The sequence below is a fragment of the Mugil cephalus genome, chromosome 1 (genome assembly GCF_022458985.1).
Source record: "Mugil cephalus isolate CIBA_MC_2020 chromosome 1, CIBA_Mcephalus_1.1, whole genome shotgun sequence".
NCBI classification, from domain to species: Eukaryota; Metazoa; Chordata; class Actinopteri; order Mugiliformes; family Mugilidae; genus Mugil; species Mugil cephalus.
Window position 1 is genome coordinate 21,112,729 of NC_061770.1, and position 10,962 is coordinate 21,123,690.

The 10,962-nt window shown below is 42.4% G+C and overlaps 2 protein-coding genes across 3 annotated transcripts; both read right to left on the minus strand.

The window, feature by feature from the left end:
• Positions 1-107: 107 nt before the first annotated feature.
• On the minus strand, positions 108-2,198 carry selenok (selenoprotein K). Of its 2 annotated transcripts, XM_047602549.1 has the most exons (5): positions 2,056-2,196; positions 1,472-1,562; positions 1,188-1,262; positions 925-1,017; positions 108-444 (listed from the first exon to the last, which is right to left on the minus strand). In XM_047602549.1, the coding sequence occupies exons 1-5, from the start codon at positions 2,138-2,140 to the stop codon at positions 441-443; spliced, it is 348 nt and encodes a 115-aa protein (XP_047458505.1). In that variant the 5' UTR covers positions 2,141-2,196; the 3' UTR covers positions 108-440. The 2 variants fall into 2 exon arrangements, with proteins under 2 accessions (XP_047458505.1, XP_047458515.1); XM_047602559.1 differs by lacking the exon at positions 108-444 and having other exon boundaries at positions 930-1,017; positions 2,056-2,198.
• Positions 2,199-2,674: 476 nt separating this feature from the next.
• On the minus strand, positions 2,675-4,731 carry LOC125018548. Its single transcript, XM_047602537.1, has 2 exons — positions 4,606-4,731; positions 2,675-4,218 (listed from the first exon to the last, which is right to left on the minus strand). The coding sequence occupies exon 2, from the start codon at positions 4,054-4,056 to the stop codon at positions 3,370-3,372; it is 687 nt and encodes a 228-aa protein (XP_047458493.1). The 5' UTR covers positions 4,057-4,218; positions 4,606-4,731; the 3' UTR covers positions 2,675-3,369.
• Between the last annotated feature and the right edge of the window lie 6,231 nt (positions 4,732-10,962).

Genomic DNA, 10,962 nt, shown 5'->3' on the forward strand with positions numbered 1-10,962 from the left:
GACTCTATCTGCTCGATTATCTTCATCTTAATACCTTCATACCTTCTCGTACTGCCCAGCCAGGTCGTGTCACAGTAAAAATACACAGTACAGTATGAGACGAGCTCTGTAATAAATTTTTATTCACACAAAAGAATATAAAACAAAGACAAACTAGATGATTTCCAGGAGGGACAACTATGATAACTATAACTGAAATTCCAGTGTCACGCATATCTAAGAGATAGACGAGACCATGTATTTCATGCGGGGAGAAAGGAGGAGGAGACGCAGGTAGCTGCTGTATCAGCCCTTCTGGCCCCTACTTGTAGGAATTCCCAGAAAGGCATCAAGAAACCGCTCGTGGCGGTAGCAGCTGATGAGGAGGGGGCTTCAGCGCGGTGACGTCACTTAACGGACACTGTGCGAAGCCCCGTGCCTACACGTGCACGTGTAGGCGTTTACCTAGAGGAGAGGAGAGGGTTACAGGGTGGTGAGATGATGATCGAGTCACAAACCAACTTCATGTTCTAAAGAACTAAAAAAAAAAAAAAAAAAAACTAATTTCTATTGCGTACCTGAGAGTTCAACACAATGCAATGAATGTATTCTAATACAACGGTCCAGCACTAATTCTTATCCTCATGAAGGTTCTGGTATTCAGCTTCGGTTTCAAATAACTGAGTCAGCTGCTGATTCAACTGTGTTTCATTGTGGAGGCTGTGGTTTGACACCAACTGAACAGTAGTACAGTCATTAAAGAGGACTTAGTGCAAGTTATATTAGAACACTGTCATGTTCACTAGTGTACCTAATGTTTTGGCAAATGAGATGTACATCATTGAACATCTCACATGATACAGGCTCCAGATATAGAGGGTGCGGAAAATCCAACAAGCGCTTTATAAGCCAAGTAAAGTTTGATCCAGGGGAAGTGTTCCTCACCTTCCTCATCCTCCGCCCATGGGTGGAGCACCAGGTCCCGCGCCATGCGTTACTCTTCCCATCCGCCTTCTGCCACCCGGAGGACCCGGAGGACTGGAAATGCAAACAACAGAGAGGAGGGTCAAATGGTACATTGGATAACAAGCATTTGAGTGGGCAACAGCGCAGGTATTCCCTGTAAACCAGTTTTTACATGAAATAATCTAAACCAAGTGTGGTGTATGTGACACAATAGAGAAAATAACGGCGTTCCAGTGACATACCCTCTGCCGTCACTGTAGCGTGATGAAATGCCGTTTCTGTCCTTCGTCATGTCGGAGTGAATCATTGTCCTAAAACTGGTAGAAGAAAGATAAGACCAGAGTGAACAGAAAGCTTACACGGTGACAAATGGTCTGTCTCAGCATCTACCCGACTCAAGTGTGATGAATATTCTACCTGCAAAGTGAACACTGTCAGAGAAATCCAATGTCATGTTACCCCATACAAATGATTACTATAAAAATGAGGGGGGCCAATATGACCGACTGATTAATGTTAGACTTACAAGAGGCTAATAAACTCCACTGCTTCCCAGAAGAGATCAACCAGTAAGGAAAGTCTCCATGGAGACTGCATCCTGTTGTCCAGGACCTGACCTGTGAGAGACAGAAAGACATGGATGAGAAGACAGAAAATGGGCAATGAGAGAGACGCAAGAATGTACGAATGCTTTCCTCCTTAGTGGACCACTCTTCTTAAGCTGTCAACCAGTAAACCGTAAACCAGCTGTGGTCCAATGAGGTCACAGGTACCCCATACAAACAACACAACATGGCCTCGTTTCTCAAATGTATTACAAAATACATCGATTTAATCCCATTGTAAGAAAAATGGGGTCCAGTTTTATTCGTTTGTCTAATTTTTGTCACGTTAGTTCAGCTGTTTCGTCTTACTACGCAGATTCACTCAGGCTAGGCTATCTGAGGAGCTAATTGGTTACAGTTAGCCTATTACTTTTCTACCATTACACATTCCCGTGTATGTGTCGTATTTGAAAGTGTTCAATATTTCAGAAGACGTGAAACGGGAAGCTATATATTCGCTCAAACCACGAATAAATAGGTTGAAAACACATCAGAAATCACTCACCGTTGGACACGTACACCATCTTTTCGAAACTACCTGCACAGCTTTGTTTACGCTTGGCGTACACTTCCGGGTCTGCTGTGCGCATGCGCAGCTATTGCGGAAACAGAAACGTCAGATTAGAAATCTATTGTATGCTGGTTGTATGTGACTAAATAAAATGTTACACTCACACCACAACTATGCATTCACTTGTCACTTCATTAGGTACATCGGTGAAAACAAATGCATCTAATTTAACAGTCTTCCATTGAATCCTCCTTCGTAACGCAGCATTATTCCCACGGAATAAATAAAGTATCTAATCTATGTTCAGTGAAACTCAGAAATGTCACTGTTTGTTATTTAGTCCAATGGCTAAAATGTAATACAAACATTATATTCATGATTTCTAGCGTATATTCACATCACATTGTGTATCCACTAAACGTTACTTAACCAACTTTGTATAGTTAGATTGTCACAGTGGCTGTAAATATTTCTTGCATCAATAACATATTATTAAAGCAGACAAAGGTATTTTTTCTGCACCAGCCTATGTTTGGCTGGTTTTCTAATGAACTCATCTTAACAGAATAAAGTAGGAGCGGTATTGTGTTTGAGAACTTATTATCTCCAAACATACAGTCGATGTAAGCTTTAATATTGCCAGAATACAAACATTACATACAGTATCTGTCAGTCAACAACAAGATCCACATTATAGAAACAGCTCTTAAATGAAGAACTTAGCATCTTCTAGAACAACAAGTATCTCACCAAGTCATTTTGGTTCTTTTATGCAGACTTTATCTGCATATCTAGCCAATAGAGTAACTACTGTAGATCTTCTGAGATTCAAGCTGCAGCTTGGTTTCACACTTTATCCTTAAGAGATTATATGACACATAAAAAGAAACAAACAAAATGGCCATGCTTTATAAAACAAAAAATAAAAAGTCCACCATAAACTGTATGATCTCTGCCACCGGTCTGCATATAAGGACAAAACTGTGAATATTTTATTTCATTATGATGTATTTTTGCATATCATAATATACTGTTTAACAATAGCAGTATATACACTGTATACTATTCAGAGCCATCCTCAGCAAAACACACTTAAGTTTGAATGTTTGCTTAGAGACCAAAAAGAAAAAAAAAGCTTTTGACACGATTAATGGCGTTGTTGCATGACGACATATTAATTAATCCAAACCAGAAAATGGTTCTAATTCATTCACATTTAAGTTAAAGTCTGAAGGCATTCTGTGGTTTCTCTTTATATAATCAGTGTGGATTTATTAGAAAGGCTGGACATTATCACAGTGGACAGCGTTATTCCTTATCACTAGTCTGAGGATGACATTCTTCACCCTTTTCATGATGCATTTGGGGGTTGTGTTCGTTCCCAAAAATCTGGGGTTCAGAACTTGTGCTGTCCTCTTCTTCACTGACTTCAGATGTTACTTCCTCTTCAGATTGTTCTGTGCTCTGCTTTACGAAACAAGCCTGGGGCTCAGATACTGTGTCGTCTCCTACAGGCTTTTGTGTGCCACACTCTTCAGAGGTTGTTTGCAGTTCAACTCTTGTGCTCTCTTCACCTGCATTTTGTGCATTATCAGCATTATGTCCATGTGGCTTTTGTGCATCAGCCTCTGTCTCTGGTTTCTGATTGGCTGCTCCTCTAAAAATACCAGCTTTGTGAAGCTCCCGGCGTATTGTCCTTACGGAGACCGTGTGAGAGAGGTGTTTGTTCAGCTCCGTGGTTAATTTCGAGGCTGTGTACTCGGGGTGTTCGTCGACTATAGTGAGAAGCGTCCGTCGGTCCTGTTCGGTGAGCTTCGACTTGCGGCCGCTGTTCTTCTTCGCTGATGCTGTTCGTCCGTGCTTGATGTACACGGTCATGACTCTTGACACCGTTCCTCTCGCCACGTTGAACAGCTGTGCAGTTTTTGTGACAGACGCCCCCGACAGCCGTGCAGCGACTATCTGGCATCTCTCAAACTCTGTTAAGTCGCTCATAGTGCTGTGAACAATCCTGCATGGGAAATAAAAGGAAAGCAACAGGCTCTTTAACTGCTACTCAGGATCTCCAAAGTCAATGGTATATAGTGTTTCCATTATTTTGTATCCTCCTGATGCATCCTGGGTAGGAGAAATCAGCTGCAGGGGATCCTCTTGGGTCTACAAATAAGTACAGAGATGAAAATAAATCAGAGAACGTAACGTTTTAAACACTACATTTGCAGCAAAGTACAACTGTGTGCTATCGAATATGGAGGCTACCGAGCAGGGAGCTAATATCACCTGAGGCGTCACAGAAAGAAAACCAAAAGCTAGACACATCATCCAAACACCTTCAAGCACAGTTCAAACGAGCACACAGACACTAAAACACACACTAAGTGTTCAGTTTTTCTTTACAGTCAAAGTTGATGGTAACGTTAATTTAGGCCAGTCAGGTAGAAGGCTAACATTAGCTCCCAAAAACCCAGCACACGGTTATTGTTTTAATATCATGTCGAGTGGAAAGTACTGGCATGTGCAGCGACTATAATGCGTTTTACTTACAGATAAAATTGTACCACGTAGTTCGGACGTCCACTGACACTGTGCATCCGAGCTGAACGTGTTTTTATTTATTTATTTATTTGTTTTTTTAACTGCTGAACGTTACCGGAACCAGTACAACTACTAGTTCCGATCTAAGATTTTCACAATAAAAGAGTTATTATTAAAGAGTTACAATCTGGCTGCTGCTGCTGTTAAAGTTGTTGTTAAATTGCTGAGATTGAATTTTTATTGTTTTGGATATATGGTTACAGTGGATCAGTATTTAAATGACTGATTGGACAACTTCATTTGAATTAGTTGTTCACGAATCCATGAGTCTAGGAGTGAATGTATTTTTTTGAGGATAGTAATGGTTCAGACTGAAACAGCAATCATCTCTTCAGTACTGTCATTTCTTCTTCAGAACCAGCAGAGGGCAGCAGAGACCGCAGAGGAAGTTTAAATGTGCGTCCACGCCCTCTGCCTTCTCATAAACAAACTGAGATAATATACTTTACCTTATTTCAATAGGGACCTTATGACTCCCTTGAAGCCCCCCAGGAGGTTCATCCCATGGTGAAGACTAATGAATTAAATGGAAACAGCTCTACATCTCGGAGGCTGCGACCTTTGAAGCAACCTGTAACCCCGCTGCTGTTCTGCTTCTTCTGCTCCTGATGATCATGACCCCAGACCGAAGGTTAACAGGTCAGACAAAACAGGGCCGAGCTTCTGACGACTGAGCCACGCAGAAGGATAAGATTTCAATAAAAAGTCTCGACCTTCTGCCCCAATTTCAATGATCTCTTTCCATGTTTTAGACTTTTGTCTTGTCAAGCTGTTTGACAAAACTGTGTGCGAGCTGGACACTATGTGGCTGGTAACCATCCAACCACATCTGGTTGGATGGTTTTGAGATTAAATAATTGAATACAGTGTCTAAAAATAAGTATTCATGCATATTGAATGATTTCCCCTTTAATTGCTTGCAATTAAATCATGGGCAATAATCTTTTTCAATAAAATACAAATAAATGATTTTATTTAACATATTTTACATGATGAAATATGTTTATATTTCTATCTATTTTCACTTTATGTTCCAAATATTTATTTATTTTAGGTCATTTAATGACCTATATTCCATTTATAAACGCAACAAAAGGGAAACTAACCCAAAGCGGTAAATACATTTTACAGGCGCTGTAACTGTCATCAGCTTACAACACATCTCCCTCTGCTCACACAACTCACGCACACACACGCAAATCCTCATCCATCATTTTGACAATCAGTTGCTGGTCGCACACACCCACACACACACACACACTAATGCACACACACTAACGCACTAACAGACCCTTGGTGCTAATGCTCTTCCACTTAGGCTGTGTTTTCACAAGACTGTAATGGATGAGTCCATTAGAGTTAAGTAGCGGGGTCGGCCATTTTTCACACCCTCACGTGGCCAAAAATCCGCCGGCCCGCTCACAAAAAGATCAACTTTCAACGCAGTCATCACTTTGCGTGATGACGGAAATATGGATAAGCTCAAACACTGTCTCTTTCCCTCATTTTATCCTTTTGTTCTATGCCGGTCATACAGCGTCAAATAAAAATGAATGTGTGGTGTGTTTATTGATAGAAATGAAAAGAACATGGGAGAAATATGATTAAATTTAAGAGTTTGTGATGTTAAAAGAAGAAAATAAGTGGAAATGTTTTCTCGCCTCGGAGACGTGACATTACCTTTCAACATGTGAGTGTTAAGAGTCCGTGTTGACAGCGAGTCGGTAGCCTGAGAGGACACTTCATGCGTGCACGTGTTATTGTTGGCATGTCTACCTGCAGACGCACTCATGTTTCCAGAAATAGGAGAAACGGATATGTGAGTGTGAGCATGTGTAGGTGAGGCTTTGTTGTTTTTTCAGAAGCATATAAGTTTGGACAGATGAGATTATTCACCTATGCTCTATGTTTTATATTAAAGGTCTATTAAAAGAAGACATATGGACGAGGTATAACGAGGAAAGACAGAGATATGGGGGATGAAAAAGAAAAACTATGGTGTAGCAAAGGGGAGTTGAGGGCTGTTAGAAAGCTACTGAGCTTTTTTTATGTTTTACCCTTTCCCTTTTTTCTTTGGCGCCCTGCATTTCCTTCTCCCCTCCCGTGATAATCGCAGCTGTGCGTCTCTCAGCTGTTAATGGTTATTGGAGTTTAGATATGAGACGCTGCTTGGCTGCCGACCTGTGTTTCCAGACTCAACACTTAGCTCCAGCTGATAAGGAAAAGAAAGGAAATAGCCAGAGGGGCTATTGGGAGTGGGTTGTTGTGCTTATGTAATGATAATGATGGCCAACAGGAAGCGCACTGGAAAAGAAATACCTAATTACAAAGTGGGAGGAGATTAGGAGCAGGGTCATAAGCTGCTCCTCCTCAATGTTAGTGAATGGGAGCTACAACGTTGCTCCACTCTTGGACAGTAGTGCGGATGAAACACACACTTGCATTACAGGGCCGCCCGTATCCCTGGGATACGAGCATCAGTTTGGGAAAAAATACAGTAGTCTTGTCTGTTTTTTCTACAGTCTATGATCTCCACACCACATGAGGAAAAAGCATTTAAGGTAGATTAGAAGTGTGAAAATAAGCTCTCCTGAATAATGAACATATGCACCGATCAGGCGTAACATTATGACCACCTTCCTACGTCCCACACTATTGTGGCCCGAGGCTCTCAGTCAGATCATGGCTACACCTTGCTTGCCTTTATAAAGTGGTGTGAGGAGAACTATCTTCACCTGAACGTCTCAAGGATCAAGGAATTTGTCATCGACTTCAGGAAGGACACACCAGAACCAAACACAAGCACTATTCAAGGCCAAGATGTCCAGATTGTGGAGTCTTATAAATATTTAGGGACAATCTTTGACTCCCACCTAAAGTTCAGCACCAGCATAGAGTCTGTTGTCAAAAGGGGGCAGCAGAGGACCCACTTGTTGAGGATGTTGATCTCTTTTAATGTCTCCAGAAATATTCTGTGCACCTGTTTTACCACTGAAAGTCTTTTATATGCTCCTTTAATAGAATGTCACAAAGGAAAACAAACCGCTTTTCTTTTTTTTTTTTTTTTTTTTCTTCCTTCAGCCATCGGACATCTGAACTAGTCATTACAGGATGGAGCAGAGGCCATGGACAGCTCCGAATATTTATGTAGTTGTGTCCAGTTCCTGTGTGATGCTTGATTGAGTGTCATGTTGTTTGTTTGTTTGGTGGGACTGCAAAGAAAATTGCGCCCTGTGTGATGAATAAAGTGTTCTGACTGACTGATATTGTGTAGGTTGGTTGGTTGGTGCCAACACCTTGTGCTGTTCTTTGTGTTTTTTTTTTTTGTTTTTTTTTTGTTGTTGTTGTTTTTTTGAGTTGTTCCTAAACTGTTTTTGAGTGTGTGTCAGGCTGCTGCTATCCAGACATGTCATTGCTATGGGGTGGGGGTGCCTGGTCTGGTCCAGGTGGGTGCTACATGTCTAAGTAACATCCACATTAAATGGAAGCCACGTCCAAAAGTTTCCCAGCAGAACAACTGACTTGTCACAATGTTATTTACTTCTCCTGGTCATAATGTTACGCCGGATCGGAATAAAACCATGGGCTATGTGTGCACTGGTTACACTGAACATGCCGTGGCCTGTCTCTGCTGCTTCTCTCTGGTCAGGATTCCCCAACTACCGCAGAGATGCTTTCAAGGAAAAAAAGTCAAACTTACTCCGCTCAGTAAATTAACTTTGACACTTGAAGGGAGACACAGAACCGTCTGTAGTTTGGCAGATAATGTGTCTGCATGCAAAGCCTACGATCATTATCTGTGGTTTTGAGAAATAATGAGCAGCTAACCAGCTTCATGAGCGACTGGATTAACTTCAAACTGGGAATGGATCAGTGAATGCATGAAAGGCTTAAACTTGTTTTATATAGTGTCTGTCGACTCAAACTGTAATAACTACAGCTGGATTAAAGCAACACTGCAGAGTAGACGTATAAGGTGACATGAAACAGAGTAACTGTACCTGCTTTCTACAAACATTCGCTGTGAGGGGTTATGGAGAGAGAAAGGGAGATTACACGCCATTATGTTCAGTTCATCCATCAAGCCAGTGAACGTACCGCAATGAAACAAGCAGCTGCAGGAAATAACATGCTAATGTAAGAGGGCGAGCAGAACTTCTGGATGACAAAATGAAAAGACATTCGAGGAGCCCGTAATTCTCCTTCCAGCTCTTTTCTATGCATCTTCCCTGACTGGGTGCAGTGGCTGGGAATGAAGCATCCCGAAGAAGGCAAGGAGTAAAGGTGAGCGGGAGGTGAGGAGGGATGGATGAGACACGACGGCGAGGTGAAAGAAGAAGAGGACGCCCGGACGACTGTACGAATGCGAAAGCTCAGATGGAGAACTGAACGGCTCTCTGCAATTGCGGGGGTCAAAAGTCCGGTCTCCAAGGAAACGGCCGCGCAACTCATGAATCATCGTGGCAACCTATAACTAAGTATACGCCTGTGTTGTGCGCACTTACTAGTGCGTTGAGCCTGAGACTGTACTCGTGTGTGTGCGTGAGCATGCATCCACTTTCTTACTGATGAATGAAAAGCAATTTTCTTTTGGAGTTCAGAGGTTAAATTCTTCCACTGGAAACATTTAGACACCCAAATCACTTTAGGGCTCCTGCTGCACTACTCTCACACACAAACACACAAACACACACACACACACACACACACACACACATGCAGAAAAAAGGAAATATAAGACAAGTGTCCATTCAAAACTGCTCCACACAGTAATCACACTGCATTAAACGCCAGAATAACTGTCAGGAGACACAAGCTGAATCCTAAAGGAATGCAGAGATGTGAAAGGGAAAGAAAAATAAGAAAAATGCATTTAGGCATGTAGAGGTGATGGCGACAACTTGCTGAAGTTCAAACCGAGCATCAGAATGTGGAAGAAAGGAGGTTTAAGTGACTCTGAACGTGGTATGGTTGTTGGTCTGAGTATTTCAGAAACTGCTGATCTACTGGGATTTTCACACACTACCATCTCTAGGGTTTACAGAGGATGGTCTGGAAAAGAGAAAATATCCAGTGAGTGGCAGTTGTGTGGACAAAAATGCCTTGTTGATGTGAGAGGTCAGAGGAGAATGGGCAGACTGGTTGGAGATGATAGAAAAGCAACAGTAACTCAATTAACCACTGGTTACAACCAAGGAATGCAGAACACAATCTCTGAACGCACAACACGTCCAACCTTGAAGAAGCTGAGCTACAGCAGCAGAAGACCACACCGGGGGCCACTCCTGTCAGCTAAGAACAGGAAAGTGAGACTACAGTTCACACAGGCTCACCAACACTGGACAATAAAAGATTAGTAAAACGTTGCCTGGTTTGACGAGTCTCGATTTCAGCTCAGACATTCAGATGGCAGGGTCACAATTTGGCGTAAACAACATGAAAGCATGGATCCATCCTGCCTCGTATCAATGGTTCAGGCTGGTGGTGGTGGTGTAATGGTGTGGGGGATATTTTCTTGGCACACTTTGGGCCCCTTAGTACAAACTGGTTATGGTTTAAATGCCACAGCCTCCCTGAGTATTGTTGCTGACCATGTCCATCCCTTTATGACCACAGTGAACTAATCTTCTGACGACTACTTCCAGCAGGATAATGCACCATGTCACAAAGCTCATATCATCTCAAACTGGTTTCTGGAACATGACAATGAGTTCACTGTACTCCAATGGCCTCCACAGTCACCAGATCTCAATCCAATAGAGCACCTTTGGGATGTGTTGGAACGAGAGATTGGCATCATAGATGTGCAGCCGACAAATCTGCAGCAACTGTGTGATGCCATCATGTAAATATGGACCAACATCTCTGAGGAATGATGAAAACATACCACGAAGAGTTCAAGTGTCCACTGCAGGAGCTTTCAGCTGTGGACAGGGTCTGTAGCCACATGCAAAAACAAACTGAGTGTTCTGACACTTTTCATTCAGAACCAGCATTAACGTCTTCAGGAGTTTGAGCTTGCATGTTGCATCAGATCTCCCAAGCCAGTCTTATCCTCAGTCCCCAGGTACTGACCCCTTCAGACGAGGAACACCCCACAAGAGCTGCAGGCGTGGAGGTGCTCTGACCCAGTTGTCTAGCTGTCACAGTCTGGTCCTTGTTTCGAATGCAGGAGAGCAGGACGCACGAAGCCGAAGCCCTCGAAGAGGTTTGAATGAAGTGACAACAATATAGTGACAACTGGATCTGTGTGCTCTTACAGTCTGAGAAATTATGGAGCCGTCATTTTCATTTAAACCCAAATCC

Coding starts and splice junctions, on each gene's coding strand:
- LOC125018548 (XM_047602537.1), bottom strand. CDS start 4,056: ATGAGCGACTTAACAGAGTTTGAGAGATGCCAGATAGTCGCTGCACGG.
- selenok (XM_047602559.1), bottom strand. CDS start 2,140: ATGCGCACAGCAGACCCGGAAGTGTACGCCAAGCGTAAACAAAGCTGT. Junction 1,263..1,471: donor GTGGAGTTTATTAGCCTCTT/GTAAGTCTAACA, acceptor TTCTTCTACCAG/TTTTAGGACAATGATTCACT. Junction 1,018..1,187: donor CGCTACAGTGACGGCAGAGG/GTATGTCACTGG, acceptor TTGCATTTCCAG/TCCTCCGGGTCCTCCGGGTG.